The 20,083-nt window shown below is 46.2% G+C and overlaps 1 protein-coding gene across 4 annotated transcripts; it reads left to right on the top strand.

The window, feature by feature from the left end:
- The first annotated feature begins 934 nt into the window (after positions 1-934).
- On the top strand, positions 935-19,929 carry COPS7B (COP9 signalosome subunit 7B). 4 transcript variants are annotated; one of them, XR_010611492.1, is made up of 8 exons: positions 940-1,191; positions 3,275-3,450; positions 4,669-4,744; positions 6,258-6,346; positions 6,952-7,154; positions 8,422-8,527; positions 9,961-15,726; positions 16,561-19,929. XR_010611492.1 is itself a non-coding variant. In XM_065674365.1 (7 exons), the coding sequence occupies exons 2-7, from the start codon at positions 3,289-3,291 to the stop codon at positions 10,117-10,119; spliced, it is 762 nt and encodes a 253-aa protein (XP_065530437.1). In that variant the 5' UTR covers positions 935-1,191; positions 3,275-3,288; the 3' UTR covers positions 10,120-19,929. The 4 variants fall into 4 exon arrangements, 3 of the variants coding, with proteins under 3 accessions (XP_065530437.1, XP_065530435.1, XP_065530436.1); XM_065674365.1 differs by having other exon boundaries at positions 935-1,191; positions 4,702-4,744; positions 9,961-19,929; XM_065674363.1 differs by having other exon boundaries at positions 9,961-19,929.
- The last annotated feature ends 154 nt before the right edge of the window (positions 19,930-20,083 follow it).

A 20,083-nucleotide genomic window follows, 5' to 3' on the forward strand; every position in this document is an offset into this window, starting at 1 on the left:
ACAGCAACCCAACGCCTGCTTCTCTGTGTTTGTCTGACACCCCTTGTCTGGAAGACAGGACGCCCGGGACTGGCTGTGGATGGCTCTGAGGCACAACCTAAGCCCTGTCAGTTTTCCTGATGGTTTCTGATGTTCATTCCCTGAAAGCTCCCCACTCCTAACTGTGCCGGTCCATAGTTTGATCTTCAGAGAGCAGCTGATTGAAAGCCAGCACTCTGCTCTCAGATGAAGCATTTTTAGCAGAAGCACACTTTATTCACAGCATGGCACAGATGCGTGTGCAGACCTCGAGGAGGGTAGCAACCCCAAAAGCCTTCTGGTTTCCGCCCGTGCTGTTCTACCCCCCTGAGTGTCTTTTGGCTCCTGGTCTGTGTTCTGGAGAGGATCTCAACCTCTCCAGCTCCATCCCTGCATCTCCCTAACACAGACTGAGCTCTGCCCTTTAGCTTGGTATTTGTATGGGCCATTTTCAGATGGAGTTTAAAATCACTTCTAGCACCTTGTGATCTTTTAGCCCATCTCTTGGTGTTTTTCCATTCACACCCCCGGAGGGCTGGCCCAAGCCGCTTCCATCGTCCTGCCCTGCACAACCGTTCAGTCTAACAACGGCTTCAGCCTCTCGGGCATTGCCCAGTTCTTGCCATAAAGAGGAAGATTTAATCCTCTCTAGAAAGCTGTCCCTACGCAAGGCCTCAGAAGAGGAACGGGACCTGTAGATGTGAAGGAGACCCGCGCTGCCAAGCTGCCAGAACAAAGAACACGCTATAGCGTGGACTTAACAGTGGTGGCCCTTCACACAGCTTATTTCGAGGTGCAAAAGCCCCGCGAGGCTGCCACAGCACCTCAAGTCCCCAAAGAGAGGCAGAAACTTCGCTTCCTTGTCGTTAAACGGCTGCTGGGGACGCGGTGGAGCCGGCCTTCGCTGGGGAGCTGCCGCCACGCCTGTCCTCCCCGCCCGGCCCGCCGTCCGCCCCTCCGGGGTCCCGCCGCCCTCACCGGTGCTCGCGGGACCCGGGGCCGGGCAGCGCCGATGGGGTCCCGGCGGCTTCCCGGGGCCGGAACGTTCCTCGCGCGGCCGAGCGTTCCGGGGGAAGAAGCCGCGCGCGGGACACCGGCGCCGCCATCATGGCGGCCTGAGGCGCGGCTCGCACGGCGCCGGGAGCCGCGGGGCGGGAGGCCGTAAGCGGAGAGGTAACGCTGGGGGAGGGAGGAGCCTCTCGCTCGCCCGTCAGCGCACCGAGCCTTTCTCTTGCCAGCTCCGAAACCGCGTCTCGGCATTGCCGGGCGAGCGGCTCCCCGAGCCCAGAGAAACGAGCGGGCACCGGGGTGGCGGTGAGGGGCGAGGGGGCCCCGCGGCGGGCCCCAGGGTAAATCACCCCGTGCAGCAGGGCTCGGCCCGCTCGGTGTGCCACGACTCCCGGCTCCGCGGTGGGTGGGTCTGGGGGGCGGCCTCCGTGCCCGGCGGCCCGCCTGCCTGCCCGCCGCGGGGTCTGCGTTCCGCCTCATACGGCGAAACCCCGTGGCAAGACTGCAGCAAGGCGTGGCTGGGGGGGAAGCCCGGTTGATCGCCGTGCATGGGTTGTTGTAGTCCTTGGGCGAGCTCCATTGAAGTGCGATCCATTGGTATTTTACTCACTCCTCCGCAGGGTAGGTCGGCTGTGGAAAGAGCAGCGAGGTGCTCCCGGCGTCACGCTGGTGCAGACAGGTTGCAATAGCAACGCGGGTGTCTGAACGTTAATTTGGAAAGGGGCAAAGAATCGGTATGCCTTTTCTAGCAGGGCAGGGTAAAGTTAGCCAGGCTTTTTGTAACCTCATACATCAGCGTGTGCTTCGATTACTTGTGAGGGAGGACACTAGCTTAGGAACTGTGAAATCTGGATCTCGTTCCCAGCTCAGGCGGTTCATGCACTCTCCTGATAAAATTGTCTGTCCACTGTGCCTGTTCCTTCTCTGTGAGCAGGAAGAATAGTACTGATGTACCCTCAGATGAGTTAGGAAGTCACATTGGGTGTTACTGTATTGCAGGGATTTCTCAGTCAAAACTGAGGTACTCTTCAGTCAGGCTGCACGTATGCCTCTGATGAAAAGAATCCTAAAGAGACTTTATACTGAGCACTGAGAAATCTTTGTGTGGAGAGTACAGAAGATTGCCTGCCTAGGTTGAGACTATTTGTACCTGCAGGTGTAATGGAATGGAACAAAGGGTATTTTTAGAAGTTGAGTAATAAAGGAAGCTGGCTGCGTTGTCTTAATTTGGTTAGGCATGGTGAAACGGTGCAAACAGCTGTGTGACTGTACAACCCCCACAAGGGCAGATGTGGTCCCAGTGGGCACACAGAACAAGATGGGTTCTCTGGTGCTTGTTTTATTTCCAGAGTAAAGGTTACGTGCTATACTTGGTAATTATCTGAAGCACACATAACTCAAAAAAGCCCTTATCTGTTCTTTGTCTGGTGCTCAAATAACATGCCTGGGAAGTTTTTTCTTAGTTGTTTGTAAGCAAACAACTTATTTTGTTGAACTTATTAATAAAGAGTGTTTCATGTTTCAAAAGCAACATGTTGGTGCTGGGAAGCAACGGTGCACAGCAGAAAAGTTGGGTAGTGGCTGAAGACAAAGACCTCTCTTTATGGGGACTTAAATAAAGCCTTTGTAGAAAGGGTATTTTTATCACTTAAGCTTTCCTGGTAACACAAACCACTTCAGCTGTACAGTGTAGACTGGTAAGCTGCTTATAGGCCACAGATCATTTTGCCTTTTAGACTCAGAAAGCCATAGGAATTGTGTACGCACATTTTATTCATAGTGTCAAAGGAAAAGGTGTGTGGTTATACAAGGTGGAGTCATTCTGCACAGAGAATTATGTTAATTGCTGTTTTGAAGCTGTGAATTAAGGAAGGAGGATGTCATATCTGGCCTCTAATAGACATTATAATAAACATCTTTGCAGGTGGCATTATTTGGCAGCATCAAGTAGAAGGAAAAGACTGAAAACAACATGGAATTTAAATTCCTTTCCAACTAGCACGAGTAAATCCTTTTAGGGAACTGACCAGACAGGCTGCAGAAATTTTGATCAGATAAAGCGTGAATCATTTTTGCTCCCCAGATAAATCATCAGTTGAACCTGCTGGGTTCCCGACCTGGCCTCTGAATGCTGAAGAAAAACTTGGTTATGCTGTCACGAAAACGTTACACATCTTCTGATCCACGAACCAAACAGAATTCAGCAGAGGAGTGAGGATGTGTTAATACTATGTTCTTTTATTGACAGATTGAAAACCTAGAATGGCAGGAGAACAGAAGCCATCCTGCAATCTTCTAGAGCAGTTTATTTTACTAGCAAAAGGTACAAGTGGCTCAGCTCTGACTGCTCTTATAAATCAAGTGCTGGAAGCTCCTGGGGTTTACGTCTTCGGAGAACTATTGGAGTTAACGAATGTGCAAGAGGTAAGAGATAAGCATCTATCCTAATGCCCCTTCTGCACTCCTAGTATAAAGGATGCCCAGAAGTTTGCACAGACAGCCTTTGGGTGAAATTTCTGTGCCAGTAAGGCCCTGGTGTGACTTACCTTGGTTCTGAGGTGTTTGCATCTGAGAGATAGTGTTTTTTTTCCTGGATATATTAGATGTTAAAAAAATACCTACATGAAGCTTCACTACTTTAATGCCGTTGCTAATACAGCAAACACCAGGCAGTAGCACAGTAACAGTTTTAAGAAGGCACCTAGCCAGCCAAAACAAAAAAAAAAAAAACAAAAAAAATCCCCTTTCTACTCCTTCATTGTCTTGGAAATGACTTCAGTGCTCTCCAAAAGTCCTTGTGAACAGATGTCTAGTGTATCAGGCCTGGGTGGTAACCAAATCCAAGCCATTTCAAACCAAGGTGGAAAGAAAGCTACAGAATTTTTGCTGAGAATTCCTTGCCAGCACCCTCCTGTACTATAATGAGGGAATCTAGGTTGAGTATCTCTGCAGCTGGGGTAATGTGGTGTACAGCAAATCTGGCTTTCCAAACAGGCTCTTGGATATGCCGAAAAATGCCTCTGTGGTTATTCAGCATCAAATCGCAAGTACATTTTTTTTCCTGGATCCATTTGCAGCAAATGGTATTAGAAAAACCCCACTCAATAATAGTCACTGCTCGGTGCTGCAGTTATTCCATCGATGTGTTTGCATGCAAGAGGAGTTCTATTACTTTCAAATGCACTCAAAATGGTTAAGCTTGTTTGCTTTGAAGTTTTTGTGGCTCTGCAGGCAAGCTGTCTTAGCTTTCCCAGTAATAAATGCTTAACCAACTGACACCATTGCCTGCTTGCTTGTTACATGATGGTAAGACCTGGCCCTGTAGGTTGTCAGCTGAAATTAAGAGTCACCTTTTTTGTTTTACCTCCTAAGGTGCTACAGAAAGCAGTTGGCAGTCCCAACTGTAGTTAAGTTCTGGTGCATAGAAATGGCTGGATCATCTTGACTCTAAAACTGCTGAGCTTTGCTGCTGCTCTTGAGGCCTTAGAAAAGGCCAGCTCTTTAAGATCATGACATAATTGCTTTTCTGTTTACTGATTGTCCTATGTAGACTTACAACATTCCCTGGTGAAAATACCTGCGAAAGGTTGTGTTGACTGTTAACATGTTACATGGAATTTATTTTGTTTTTTTACCATCCAGCTTGCTGAAGGGTCTAATGCTGCTTATTTCCAGTTGCTGAAGCTGTTCGCATATGGAACATACCCAGACTATGTAGGTAAGAGACTGCTGCCTGTTTGCATAGTGTGAGACTGGGTTGTCCTTCGCTTTCTGTGGTACCTGGCGTAGTGTGGCTGGGTGAAAGTGTCTAAGAACAGAATTTGCTTGTGAGAAGAATTGTTCATAGAGGGTCTTTGGATCATGTGTGCTTTTTAATTGCTAAAATGTGAAGGAAAGGCTGGAGACTACGGTGTTTTACTGGTTTGGATGGGACTGCAGCACTAAATTGAATTGGCCTGTAGCAGTACTTGTTGTTGTTCACAGGGCAGTTACCTCTGTGGAGTGCAATTTTAGAGATCTGTTCTGAAATTTAGATGACACGGTTACAGAAGCTGCAGAAAACTTAAGCAAAATTGTCCTGCATTATTCATAAAAACCTATATGGTTTGTGGGATAACCTTTTATTCTGTGATAGCATTGCTAAACAAAATGAAGAATTTCTTAGCTAGACTACAAATAGAAATAATGACTTTTATATGGCTTCAGAAGGAATATGTGTGAATCATCTTAGTGTCTGTTGAGATGTGCTTTTATCTCTGGTGTCTATGCTTCTGTTCTGCTGCAATTTAATACTTCATTTGTGGATAGCAGCCTTATCCAGACCATTACAGAGTGTGACAAATAATTCTGTCATGGTGCTGCCTGTCACTGTGGTGGATGAGATCCCTAGTTCCTGTAAGGAGAGGTGGCATCTGTAAGTACAAGGAATAGAAATTCCAGTGGCTGTGGAGCAGCATGAGCCTTATGAGTTCTGTGACTGATTAGAGGATTGTTTGCTGTGTGTGAACCTTGTGTCCTAGCATGTGACAGCACAGTCTGTTCCTTTTCTAATGAAAAAAGAGAAAGGGGGAAAAGTGGTCAAAATGAAGAGCATTGAATGAGGTGGGATGAGAGGGAGAAACTGAGTAGTCCTGAAACACTAATTTCCATTAAAGTGGGTATTTTAAAGAGTTTCCTTGCTTTAGAAAGCTGCCAGTTTCCCTTCTGTTTTTAAATATTCATGAAGCACATGGCTATAATACAATGACAGTAAGGCCATCTAGATTAACAATTTCTCCTCTCTTCCGCAGCCTGGTACTTTACACTTTCAACCCTAAATTCTTCAGCTTTTCAGAGGAATAAAGCCAGCTGTATTTACAACCAGATCAGTAAAGGGGGAAGATTTTATTCTGTCAGCTCATTAATGAAACAAAAATTACTTGGTGGTAGAAACAGAGCATTGACCAACTGTTTTGACAGGACAGTGCTTGTGTAGATGTGAATTACACTCTGATTCCAAAACCAGAATTACTAAAGAAGCAGAGAAGAATGGAATTGCCAAATTGTTTTTAACTTTCCCTTCTCCCTGAGTGTGCTAATCTGTCAGCATCAGCTCTCTCTGCTCATCAGCACCCACAGTAGCTGGAAGAGTTTAGCTTTTCAGGGTTTAGTGTAACCGTCCTGAAGTTCTGCAGCCTGGGCTGTATAATCCTTGAAGCCAAGTCCTAATCTCATCTTTTTTACATTAACAGCAAACAAAGATAACCTACCTGAATTAACAGTGACTCAGAAAAACAAGCTGAAACACTTGACGATTGTAAGCCTGGCATCCAGAATGAAGGTAAAGTACACTGTTTATGATAAAGATGTGGTTTTGGTTTTGAAAATTACATCAATTCTTTAATATTGAAGTTGTATTGGACTTCATGAGTACTCACAAAAAAACCTGCAACTAGGAAAGTATCTGTAATGTGTAGTATTCTGTTGTGGCACATTTGGGATATTGATTTAGCGGATTTCCATGGATGAGATGTGGGGGTATCAGAACTTCCACACAAATTGGTCAGGTAGGGCTGGGAAACTTTGGATGGCTTCTTTAACAGCTGCAGTTGAAGAAACAGCAGTGTTGCAAGGAATACTAAGTCTTGAGATTCTTAAAAACACTGACTTTTAGTCTAGAGAAAACAAAGCAGCACTCTTAAAATCATCTACAATCTCATTTTTTCCTCCAGAATGTGTTATGCCAAAGCTTCAGCAATTACCGAAGTTGAATCAGAATATCATGTAGTCTAGTAGCAGGTGTTTGCTCTGCCACAATCAGTCAATGATGTACTTGCAGGTTAAAGTGTAGGATACAATAAACATTTGGGTCTTGACCTTCTGACACTTAACTGTTCATTTTGGCTCTGTTGACTGTTAACTTATTCTTGGACTTGCTGTTTTTAGTGCATTCCCTATTCTGTATTGCTGAATGATCTGGATATGAAAAATCTGAGGGAGTTGGAAGATCTGATTATTGAAGCGGTTTATACAGATATTATCCAGGGGAAGCTGGATCAGCGAAACCAGGTGCTAGAGGTGGACTTTTGTATCGGCAGAGACATTCAGAAGAAGGACATCAGTAACATTGTCAAAACACTCCAGGAATGGTGAGGCAGCCTCTCCACTTTCCTTATTCTTGTACATAGCTTGTCTTGTTTTTTAATTGCTTCAAAGTTTCAAGTGCTGGCTCAATTTCACCATGTTCCATTGATCAGGACTTTTATGCTGTAAATAGGCAACATTGGAGGAGGAGTCTATAGGGCAAGTTTTCCAGGATCCCATCTAGGCTTCAATTTGTCTTATGTATCAAGCCAGAGTATACTAGGTCTTGAGATTCTGTTCTTAGCAGAGCTTTTACGTGGCAGAACCCTAGCTACGAGTCGAGGCCTTTTCAAACAGACGTGCCAAACTGGACTCATGGTCTTATAAGTGGGAGCTGCTCCCCTTTCTCCTGTTATACTCAGTAACAAAAAAAGAACAATCCATTACTTTTCAGCCTTTTTCACTGTGATGAGAACTGCATGGGCAAGTTCTAGAGAATCACAGCTCTTTCGAGGGGATGCCTCTTCAAGTTTGAAGTTTCAGATGCTTTTGTTTGTCTTCTCTTTGTTTCTGCAAATGCAGGCTACACGCAGCCATATTGAGACTGTGGTACTATCTTTTTGTACCTTTGCCAGGAAGCTGGTTCTCTTCTTTCCGTAGGATTCCCTTCCCACACAGAAAAACTCCCCTGTAGACTGTGGAGCCTGTGGCAGGTTCTGAGCTTGTTGGGAATTCCTTCCTAGTTGCTATGGTAATGAGTGCATGAAAAGTAATTGAACTTCTGGGCAAATATGCTGTCCTGAGATCAGAGCAGGTTTTTTGCTTTTCTACTTCAACTCCCTCAATCCCTACATGGCAGGAGGGCTCTGGCAGCTTCCAGGCCCTCCTTACAGCATTGTTTGGAAGGTAAGAATGAACCCACTGCCAATTTGCTTTCTGTCCTCTCCAGTTACAAGTTGTGTTGAGTGCTCGCCTTTTGAGCACTTGATAGGCAGGGGGGTTATGTTAATACGACTTTTTAATTTTAAAATTTTACTTCTGAAAAATGTTTTGCATCCCCATTTAAGCCGTAATTCTGACTGAAAAGGAAGTTGAAAGTGCATTGAACCTGCACTTTTTGGTGGTAAGGGTAACATGGACTCTGAGGAATACTGTGAAATACATTGAGTAAGCAGTAAAGCTTTCTCCTGCCAGCTTTTATACCCCCTCTTTAAGCAGGGGGTATAAATTCAATAATCTCCTAAACTTCTAAGCGAGCATGATTTTTCAGATTGCCCGATTGAGCTGCTCCAAAGGGAACTCATAAACACTGATATTGTTTGTATCTTGCAGGTGTGATGGTTGTGAATCGGTTCTTTTAGGAATTGAGCAGCAAGTACTTAGAGCCAACCAATACAAAGAGAACCATCACCGAACTCAACAGCAGGTAGAGATCGAGGTGGGTACAGAGTCACTTCAGACTGTTCTATGCTTTTGATGAATGTTTGTTTACTGAAGACAATAATCTGATAACACCTGGTTAATGTTCATGGCGTCTCTGAAATAGGCTAGCAATCATGCAAATCAGATGTGCTGGTTTGGGGTAGGGAGAAAACACATCTGCTTCCATGTCCTGGTAACAACACAAATACCACATTTGCCCACTTTTAGCAGGTTGGAACTTTTCTTTTAAAATTGTTATAAGTTTAGGCTAGGTGACTGCACTAGCTATGGTTTCCTGAATTGCTTTATTAGGAAAAGTGTGCTTTTAACAGAGCTTTGATGCAATTCTTTGCCTTTTGTACAAGACAGGAAGGAAGGAAGGAAAAACAGTTCTTTGTTTTAAACCTGAAAGTGTAATAAAAATCTCTCGAGTCTCATTGCTTTCGCAAAAATGTTCTCAGAACCTTGCTTTGGGAGATAAGGTTGAGCACTCAGACAGGGCTCTCTGGCACACTCTTCAGCAGTGAGACCCGGGAGCACTTTGCCTCTGTTCCATGCGCAACTAGGCGGTAGATGGCAGCACGGGCACGCGGTATTAGTCACTGCTGATGTGAATTTGCTTGTGAGAGCAAATCTTGGCTAATACAGCTGTAAAGGTGAAAATGGTCCTCCCGAGACACTTTCTCAGGGTTTATTTCTTGGAGAGTTGCATCCCTGCGGGTTTACATTTGCCTTCTGAAGCAGCGTATGTTTGGCGGCTTGATTGGCATCCGTAGTGCATTTGGGTTGGCAGATGTCTTTGACCTGGAGCTGGCCACATGACTCCTAAACTTGTTTTGGCCCTTTAGGGTTTTTTTAAGCATTGCTCGTTGTACTTCTGGTGAGCCCTACAGGGCTCCGGGGGACAGAATGTGGTGGCTGGTGCTGGATCTCTTCTTTCCAGCCAGAATAACAGAAGCGCTACTGCTGCCTCCCACCAGACCAGTTCCTGTTCCTGCTTCTAGCAAATATCTATAGCTCACCAGCTAGGCCAGATGGCATTTTCCCTTTTCAAGTTCTGTCCTATGTGTAAGTTTGGGTTTTTTTTCACAGTTTCCTTTGTCCTTCCTGTTTCTGGTCAACAGAATGGCAGCCTTCTACACCAAGCCAGTAGCAGGTTGCTTTGCCAGCCAGAAAGGTGGTACAATATTGTGCTGTTGTCTCTTAGGAAAAAGAAAAGTAACCTCTAGTTATTCCATATTGGACCCAGACTGGAAGTATTAACAACTCTGGCTGTGAGGATGAAACGTTACCTTTAATAAACTCCAGTGCAGGGCATATTTCTGGTGGGAGAGTTTATTTATAAACTTCATTCTGTACTCCAAGGATTTTTCAGTATGCTTATGAACAGATTTTCTGCTGCCAGGGGAGGAAGAAGCAGGTGCTGATTCATTGTCTCTTCTTGGCCAGGTCACAAACATAAAGAAAACATTAAAAGCTACAGCCTCGTCGTCGGCACAGGAGATGGAACAGCAGCTGGTAGAGCGAGAGTGCCCTCCACACACAGAACAAAGGCAGCCCACAAAGAAGATATCCAAAGTCAAAGGGCTGGTTTCCAGCCGTCACTAGAACATACCATCTAAGTGTCATTCAGCTAGGAATGACAACAGGAGGAGCAAACAAGGGCCTGCGTCTTCTTTTTCAGTGGGTTCTGGGCCAGTCCTGTCCAGGCTGGCAAATAAAAGCTCTGCTTGAAACAGCTTCTAGTTAGCAGCACCTGGCTAAGTTACCCTGTGCAGCCCCTATTAATTTTCAGGGTGTCCCTCTTCTGGTCCTGTAAAGAGGGACTTCTAAAGAAAGGGACTAACCAAAGGGGGCAGGACAGAAGGAAAAAAAAGGTCTGTGGACAGTTTTGCTCCCTCCCAGCCAGTCTCATTGCTGCTTAACCTTGAGGAAGCTGCTGTATTAAATCAGGTCTTGGGAGAACTTCTGTAGGAAGTGTCTGAATCCCAGGGTTGAAGTGTGGCTACCAAAGCCAGGCTGGGAGCGAGGAAGCCATCAACACAGATCTTTTCATTCCCAAAGGGAGCGCAGAAAGGTTTCTAGGCCAGGAATTGATTTACATGAAAGTCTTCAGCCTTTTCGCTACCCCTGTCTATTTTAAACTAGGGTGAAATTCACACTACCTCACTCTGTGAAGATGAGATCTAGTGCTGGGCTGTTTACTTAACTGTCTGTTTACTGCCCTTACTAAGCCCTTTAATCTCTCACAGATTTAAAGCACTGTTCTGCATCTCTGAGGCATCAATACAATAAGCAGGAAGCAGGATGCTCTTTCAAGACTTCCTTATTGCAGGTGGTTAGGCGCATACTAGAAACTGTTTCTTCTGAATGTGCTGTGACCTCCCAGAGCTGCTTGTGAGTTGTTTCCCCCACTGATACCTTCAGAGGGTAATGCATTCGCTCTTCTTGGATGCTAGCGACAGTGGTCTGCATGGGGGAAGAGCCTGTTTAGCATTGTGCCAGGCTGGTGGCCTAGGACCCACTGGCAGGGGTCGCAGCAGCATCCCTTGCTGAAGCAATGGACTTGACTAGTTTTTCTGAATTTTGAACACTTTCAGGTTGTATTTTCCTCCCTTTTTTTTTGTACATTGTTGTGATTTTAAAGCATTTCAGCCTTTGTTTTGTGTTTTTTTATTTGTTACAGACTAACTTCAGGTGATTTGCACCTAGTATGGCAAGGTGTGGGGTTTTTTTAAGGGTGAGGGTGGGGTTGGCATTGAAACAGCAATTCACAAAAAAGCACATTTTAGAAAAAAATTAAAAATGCTGATTTAATGTCAGAGTCTGGAGTCTTGGCTTTGAGGCTGATTTAGGCTTGTAATCCAACAGCACTTGTTCACTTGAGCGTTTACTTGATGTTACATTATCAGAAGGTCTGACTAATGTCCCTGATGAATCTGGGAGGCAGGGAAGTGCTCTTCCCATTTTGTCAGTAGTTCATCTTTGTCCAATTTTGTGCAGAAGGATCTGTAGCAAAGCCAGTAGCTGAGTCCAGAGTCCTGAGCCTAAACACCTTTAATGCCTGATTGTGGATGGTTTATATCTGTGCTCTGTCTTAGGCCAGTTGATACCTTCCTCTGGGCTTGGCAGAGGACTGCTTTGCAGTTTGGCCTCTGCATTTCACTGCAAGAGAAGGGCTTCCTGTGAGTGGTCAGGGGAGCTGTTTAAGCAGAGGACTGTGACAGTGCTCCAGTCCTGCAGTCAGCTTTCACCTGCACTTGCCCAGGCCTTCTCGTTGCTACCAGACTTCTTTGCTGTCTGTGTGTTTTCAGTCCTCAGTCGCAGGATCTGTTGTACACTTGGGAAAGTAAATTCCTCTGCTTTTCCTCTCCTGCAGTGCAGGCACACCAGCTTTTAATCTTGAGAAGTGGATCTAAATACCTCCCATCCAGCATCCTCTGGGTCAAGTAGCTTTGTTTCTGATTCTTTGCCAGCTCTCTCTCCCCTAGAAATGTTAGTCAGAAATTTGCCAGGGAAGAATGTTAAGTGAGTAAGGCCAGAGCAAGAAGCTTTCCCCTATATTTTCAGGGAACTGTTTCCCAAGCAGTGGCAGGAATAATTTCTGTACTAGCTTCTTGCAGTGTTTAGCTAACAGCTTCTCAGGAGATGTAGGTGGACCTTGAGACTTTGTGTACCCCAGTCTAATAGATCTGTGTGATGGAGATGGACTGAGTCTGTTTCTGGCTTCCTGTGTGGACAGCTGCAGTGTACTGGTCATCCAGTTCCTGTCTGGGTTTGAATAGTGAGGAGAGGTTCTGTAGTCCTCACTAGCTGTTCTCTTGCCTTCCCATTTTTAATATCAGTCCTGCAGAGAGGCAGAAGGAATACAAATGCCTTTGGAAATCACATCAGCTCCTCGGCAAGCCACAGTCTGCTGAGGAAATAGATGTGAATTTGGCATCCTTAGTGTTTATTCCCTGCCAGTTATAGGAGCCGCATTAGTTTGCTGAAGCTTCTTTAGTGTGTTAGAAGTTTTCAAGTTTGTACGGTTTTGCTGTTCTCAAAGCCTGGCTGGAGGTGAAGAACTTATTTATGCTTCAGTACACAGTGCCTTTGATCAGCAAAGAAGCAAGAGAGAAAATAGCACTTCGAATAAAGAGCTGTCCCATGTTTGATTGCAATAGAGGACAGAGAATGGAATGAGGTATTGGAGGGAGCTGAGCTGTTCGCATGTTTGGCTTTCCTGGTGTGCCAACGACGTGCTTGGTGCCGCAAAAGGAGTGGGGGTGTCTTTGCAATGAGCCCAGTCTGAGATGAGTCATTAACAAATGACATGCAGAGAGTACCTGGGGGAGGCAAACAGCTCTGCAGCAGCTGGTTAATGAATCTGGCTTGAACGAAACAGTTAGAAGCTATTCCAGGAATCCAGCAGAAGGCATAGTTGTTAACAGGGAAGGATGCAGGAGGTGCTATGCCGTTTGAAAAGGACAGCAGATAAAGACTGCATTGCCCCTGTGACTTAACAGTGAGTGCAGCAACTCAGAGCAGAGTTGTGTGAACTGGGGGCTGGTGAGGGCTGAATTGCAGACAGTTTTGAGTGGGGAGTGCCTAGGGAGCTTAATTGTGCTGTGGGACAAGAGGGAGGTGAAAGCAGAGGTAGATTTAATGCAAACTCCCATGTATTGCATATGCCTACTGGAGGCAACTAACACAGCTTGTCTGTGCGCTGCTGGACACTGCTCCCTGATGTGGGGAGAGCATCTTGCCCTACTTTGTTTTATGGCAGCAGTGGGCTGCTCCAGCTGCAGCTCGCTTCAATATTGCAGCAGGACAAAGCTTGAGCTATTGAACTTCTGTTTGTCTGCTCCACCCGGAGGGAGACAAAGTAGAGGGAGCTGCCTTCCCTCTGCTCTTCAGGGCTTTATTGTCTGGCTTCATGTTCTGCAGCTCCACTTGTACTAGTGCTTGTTTAATATGGAATTGAGCACTGAGCTGGAAAATGGAAGAGAGGATCTCGGCTGATTGCAGTGCTGGTAGACTGCCCTAGCCCTAAAAGCTGTGCCTCATGCTAACAAATGTCCCTGGCATTCCTGCTGTGACTCAGTTGATACCAGCTAACATCAGGCAATTCTGGAACACGATAAAGCAATGCTGATGTCAGTCTTTTTACAGAAAATAATAATAATAAAAAAAAAGTTTTGGCTCCAAATCTATCCTTCTTTTACTTCCCTCCTCACCTTGTTTAATAAGAGGTATGTTAGCTTAGTCTTCTGTTTCCCTTCTGCAGAAGGGAAAATCAGCGATGCTGATGTTCAGATTGGAGACCCATCCTGCAATCCGCCTTGTGCAGACTTCTGAAAATCCCATGGGTGCTTGTGGAGCTGCACACAGGCTTGCAGCCCCTCTCCATGGCTCACATACGGGAGTAGGACCTGCAGAGCTGCTCTCCAAAGTGAGGCTGGGGAAAGAGAACCTTTTGTTCCCGTAGAAGAGAGTGGTGGTAAGAGATGGCTGTTTTCTCGCCAGCCCTGCAAAGTGAATTTTGCTGAACAGCTTTCTGTTGCTGGAGGAATGGAAAATTACACAAAACCCAGTGAGTGGTTTTGGGTTTAGTGTTCCGCTTATCCTATGCGGGGGAAACGCATTGGTCCGTGTGCGTAAAAAGGGAGTTGGGCTTACTCATTGCAGTGAAGGCAGAAGGGAGAGTGCCATGAATTTTGATAGCTGTATTGAAACGTAACAAATTGCATGGGTAAAACACACTTTTCCTAAACTTTTAGTTTGTACAGATTTATACGAGTGCATCTAAGGTGTTTAGAGAGTCCTTTCATTTTGAGAACCATGTAAAGCCCATCTTCAGTCAGGGTACAACAGTCAAAGCTGATGCATTTGTAGGCCTGTTGGTGCTGCTGTTTGTTACATCAGCGTCTGAGCCTGGTGCAGACTTTGCAATGGAGAGAAACAAGGTTGCTGTTCATTCTGAGTAATGAGAAAGGGAGAAATGAAAGAATCTGCCCCACAGGTACCACCAGCTAGCCAGACCTCTGGCACCTAGTCCCATACAAAGTTTTCTCCTGTGGTGCCCACTGCCCCAAAGGCCTGTATAGCAGTGATCTAACGCAAAGGAACTAAAACCCAAATCTGTCTATCTTATTTTTGTGTAATCTGAGAGAAACCCAGATGCTTTGAGATAGGTAAATTAAAGTTTAGAGTGATCTCAGTTAGTACTTGTAACCTTAACCTTGTATTTTTTTTATGGAATTTTAATCTGACAGTCTGACTGAATTCCTCAGCAGAGTTTTTAGAAATATGTCATTGTTTCACTCTGCTCCGTGGTGAAGGTCGGTGTCTCTCAGGGACTGCTGACATTTTGCTGATATTCCATCAAGTTTGGCCCTACGACAGAGGTACCAGAGGTAAGTGATTGAAGCTGGAGAGGTGTATCGTAAGGAGAATGCTTATTTACCCTCTAGGCTGAGCTGCACCCTGCTTCCTGGTGGCTCTGTGGTGGTACTTCCATCTTGTGAGATACCCTGATGTATTTGCTACAGGTTGCAAATTGCATGAGTGTGATAGCTGTGACCATGGCTTTTTCTTGTCAAGCAGAAGGAAAGATGTCCCTGATGTAGTGAATGAATATACACACTGGAGATTCCAGACGGGAATGGCATGCCACAAGGTCATTTAACAGTCCTGAAATGTGTATTTCCCCACAGACTGCAAAAGGCTCTGTGCAAGCAGTCCTTGTTTGGTGTAATTTTAGTAGCAATAGGACACCTTTCCACATGTCTGGGCCTCCTAAAGAGGCTCTGTGTTGTTAGGCATTTTTTTTTAATGTTTGTGCACACATGATACCTCTGTTTCCAGAAGAGCTGATAGTGGTGGTAAGTGAAGCTGTGCTTCATCAGGGATAAGCCTTTTTGTGAGTATTTTGAGCTTGGCTGGCTGTAGGGCTGCAGCTTCATGGGTATGAAGTTAGGAAGTGGTGCTGTCTTGCCCTCCAGACTCAGAAGATGCTGTTTTATCTCAGCCCTAATGTTTCAGTCACTGTTTTATGATTAGCAGTCCTAAGGCTGATTTGCACTAATGCAATAAGTAACATCTTGGTGTTTCGTTGTCACTTTCACAGCTGTTAGAGAGCACCAGTTCCTACGGGATCAGCTGCCAGCTGTGATGCTATACCTTTTACATCACCACTGAGATGACACCTCTCCTTGCTGGCAGACAAGCCAGGTGGGTAGGCATTACTCCTCAGAGCTGTTCTTCACTTAAGGAGGCGCAGACTATTGCCTGGGTTAGCATAATGGAAATCAAGGACAAGGGCAGTGTTGTAAATAAGGGGCAAAGCTGAGAGCTGTGTCCTATCCCAGCTCTGCTACAGCTGCAGAAAGCAACCTTGAGCACATCAGCTCCTCTGCAGATGCATTTCCCAGGACAACCTCTCTCTTGTGTGCTGACTTTGTGGCAGAGGTTTATAGAGTGCTTTGTTCTCCTGGTGGGGCAGAGGTTCATTGCTGACGGAATTGAAGATGTGTGTGTATGAGAGGGGGGATTCTCAAAGCTTCTAAGCTTTAAGAAGTCATCTTCCTGGTATGTACCATACCCTTCTTTTCCCCTGATGCAGCTAAGGTGGTCCGCCGTGGGACTGTCAGCTTGCAGTATTATGGGTAATATGCCAGGTTAATTATGCAGGGGGCAGGAAAAATAGCCTGTGCCTTTCAACAATATCAAAGGGATGCTACCTAATGATTTTCCTATTAGCTCTTTTCCCAGCCTGCCAGAGTCACTGCAGAAGTGTCATTTACAAAAGCAGTTTGCAACTCATTACCCTGGATTTTCACTGTAGTTCTGCTCCAGAGAGCATGGGCTTTTGCTATGTGCCCCAACCTAATGAATTGCCTGGTTTGGTTAGTGTTGCCATCCCTTCTGACAAGGGTGGTTGCTGACTGACAGGAGTGGGCCTGAGTTCAATTCCCTTCTTGTTTTTGACTTGTGCTTGTGTCAAGCACAGGCTCCCTCTGGAAGCTGCCTTGTGATTCCTTCTCTTTGTTTTTCTACATTCTGCAGGAAGCAGCGTATGCTTGGAGAAGTCCTAGAGCAAGTGACAGGGGCATGTCTGCCCTTTCCAGCTGGAAAATTCCACTGCTGTCCTGCTCTTAGCTTTTCTTCATTGGTTTGGGATTTGCTGTCACCTGAGCTGGGCTTTGCAACCCTTCAGCAATAAATACCTTGAAAAAGTTGCACTAATGGTACCAAGGAAACACATGCAGTGTGGGCTGAGGGCAGAGAACTGATTTCCCACACGTTTGAGGGCATCTGTGTCCCTGTTGTGGGAGCTCTAAGGTCTGCTCCTGCTTGTTTGGGCTTTGCATGGCACTTGTTAGAATAGTGCTTAGAGAAAGCTCTTAGCCTGTTTAACTAGAGAGCAGTGTGCTTTTTCAGGCTGGAGGTCTATGGCTCATCTAATGCTAGGAATAGCTCCTGGAAAGGGGAAATTGGGGCTGTCCCTGTGTCATGTCACAAGTACTCCCACTTTGAAGCTGAATGTGGCTACTGCTTATTCAGGTGGTGGTGCAGGAAATGTGTAGGTCCCATGGGTGTTAGTTTGACCAGAGTGTGAACAGAGGAGCCTGGGACTCTTGCCACCGTTGCTTCCAGGTGTGTGTAGACACCTCTGCTAAATGCAGAGCTTGCTGTGGAGATGTCACATGCCAGCCCCCTGAGGTTGCAGTTTGCATCCAGGACTGCTCTTCCTGTTCAGTTATGCTGTGTCTGGGCTGGGGTGTGACACGGGAGTTTTCCAGTGCTGGCCCTGGATCCTTTTACTGGATGTCATGAGAGTTTGACCTAGCTGGCCCACAAGGGGGACAGTGATGTGAGATCAGTTTGTTTCTGCTGCATGTGATGCCTCCTCCCCTCTTAATTAGATTCCTGTGGCCCCTATTTCCTGCTGGCCTTGTTTCCTACTAAGCCCCTGTCTGGAGACCTATTTGTGTCCTTATCAGATGTGTGCTGTGCTCTAAGGAGCTGTTTCCGTTTCCCGTTCTGACCTGTCTTCTGAACTGAGGAAGGTGCTTGTCAGTGCTCTGGAAACTGACCAGTGTTCTCAATGTCACTCTGCCTGTCAAACACACCAGTCTGGCTGTGCCGTATGGGTGCTGCAATTGAATGGATCCAAAAGTTTTCCCAAGTGCTCTTTCACCAGAGCGCTGCCTTCTCTCTTGCACATCAGCCCACACCCCTGCACGGGCACAATATTCCTGTCCTGCAGGTGGGAAACCAGCATGCTGAGGGTGACTTACCCTGCTCAGAGTGGAAGCAGCAAAGTGAGGAGCCAAACTGTTACCCCCTCCCTCTGCACAGAGAACTCTCACTGATCACTCTCCTTCTGCCAAACTAGTGTCCTTTTGCAGTGCAGCTTTGTCCTTTTCCGTGGGCTTGCTCTTTTCCAGGAAGCCCAGTTGATGGAAGGATTCTGCTGTGGGATTATGCTGCAGAGGAGTAACAGCGATCCAGACTGTACGTGACACCAGGCTGCGATCTCTGGGATATCCCCCAGCCTGATCTTAGATTGTGCCTCACTTAGGTGGTCAGATTTTATGGATTGAATTCCTGAGTCTTGTTCTGTTGAGGAGAGGCCTTCTGTCACAAGGCAGGTGGTTTCATTCCAGCTCTGGCTTTGCAGCAGACACAGAACTGGAAGGGGGATTGGCCCCACCTTGTTCCCAGCCTGGTACCTGTTGTGGTCACTCCTCTGGCCCCATGCTCAAGAACCAGGACCCTGAGGGGGACCTACAGTAACACCACTGTTCGGACCTGGTGTGCAAGGTCTGCACAGTACGTGAACACTTATTGTCCTGTAGGTTTGCAGGGTAACAGTGGACAGTCCCTTCTGATGGGCATCTCTTGACAAGCTCCTGTTACAGCTCCTTCCCTTAGAAGACAGGTGGAGCAAGTAGGGTGACCTTCTCAAGTGCTGTATTTGCGTTGCAGAGCCTCCGCAGAGGGTTGTCATTACCTACCAGCATCTCTGGAGGGCTCTAGCTGACTCTCAGGGCACTGAGCTGCCAGCTGCCTTTCCTGCCTCCCTCCCTCCCGGGGTCTTGATTTTGTTCCCCATAGGCAACATCATAGGCTGCTGCTCCCCATCCACCTGGACTCTGGGCACCAGAGGTGGGTACCTGTCTCTGATAGACGCTTTTCTTGCACGAGGCTAGAAGCGTCATGCATGTGCGTCTAACCTGATGATTGAGCTGTCGGGTGTCTGGATGAATCCTCTTGTTCTCTAAACTTAATGTTCTCTAATAGCTGGGGAGAGTCTGGCTGGAGGTTTCTATGGTTTCCTGGTGGTTGCTAAGGAAAAGGATCTCTCTGCCTCTAGGTCTTGGTGACTTTCTTTTTGCCCTGTCCTAGGCGCTGGAGCCTAGCAGAACATAATGCTCGTTGTTTCACAGCCCACCACAGTGGTCAGGGCGTAATTTGGGACTCCTGTCACGGCTGAGCTGGGCACCTGCCACTCTTTTATTTTTAATTTCTAAGGCCTCTTTGAAGAATGAGACCAAAGCGCCTTCAGGCAGGAGTTTGTGCTTTTGCTGTGCTCCCCACCCCCTCGCTTGCTGTTTCCTTTAGAGCTCTGAGTAATTTTTACAATTTATTTCATGCACTTTACATAGCAAGAAGCTGTAGCAACAGCTGGGTCTGTGAATCCTTACCAGGCAGCCCTCAGTATATTTTGGTCTGTCTGTGTATTGTCCCAGGCAGTTAAATAAATCTGTGCGGGCAGAAGGGACTTTATGACTTTATGAAGGTTTGGTGAGTGGGAATATCAACAAGATACTTAGTGAGCTGCTGGATTCTAGAATAGCAGTGCCTTGGGCATAAAGCTCTATTCCCACTAGCACGACTGGGAGCCAGATCCAATGTGATCTCTTCATTGCTGTCAGCAGGGGCTGCACCTCCATGCGGTGCCCACTGATAAAGCGATGGTTACAAGATGGAATTTGGACCCAAACCTGCAGACTGGAAGTGGTTAAAACATGTCTAGGCCAAACGCTGCTCTTGTCACACTGCTGAAAATCCGGGTCCAGGCTGTTGAACACGGTGGGCTTATTTCCAGGGGTGCCATTCAGGATGTGGGCACAGATGAGCTGCCTGAGGCCATGTGCTCTCGCAGGGAACTTGGCTGGGTTTTCAGAGGCTCATGGCTGTGCAGCGCCGGGCAGGATTCGGTCCATCAGAGCATCACAGGATTGGGCGCAAGTTTACTTTTGCATATGGGATCAAAGCTTAAAATATCAGCTGGCCTTTCTCTCACTCCTGACTTTCCTAAAACATCTGAACAATTTCTTCTTTAACTCAGTTGAAATCAATCAATCTGACATTTAAATTGTACGTGAATTTGATAAATAAAGACAGGTTACAAAATGCCACATGGAACGATTTTTTTTTTTTTTTAAAGTTTTTCAACTACTTTTAGGACCAAAAAATGTTACAATGCTTGACTTTTCATTTAGTTACATAAATAATTTCTTATAAATATCTCTTTATAAACAATATATAAATAGCTTTACAACATAAATACATTTATGCA

This window comes from Lathamus discolor, chromosome 3 (genome assembly GCF_037157495.1).
Source record: "Lathamus discolor isolate bLatDis1 chromosome 3, bLatDis1.hap1, whole genome shotgun sequence".
NCBI classification, from domain to species: Eukaryota; Metazoa; Chordata; class Aves; order Psittaciformes; family Psittacidae; genus Lathamus; species Lathamus discolor.

Coding starts and splice junctions, on each gene's coding strand:
- COPS7B (XM_065674363.1), top strand. CDS start 3,289: ATGGCAGGAGAACAGAAGCCATCCTGCAATCTTCTAGAGCAGTTTATT. Junction 3,451..4,668: donor AGTTAACGAATGTGCAAGAG/GTAAGAGATAAG, acceptor TTTACCATCCAG/CTTGCTGAAGGGTCTAATGC. Junction 4,745..6,257: donor AACATACCCAGACTATGTAG/GTAAGAGACTGC, acceptor TTACATTAACAG/CAAACAAAGATAACCTACCT.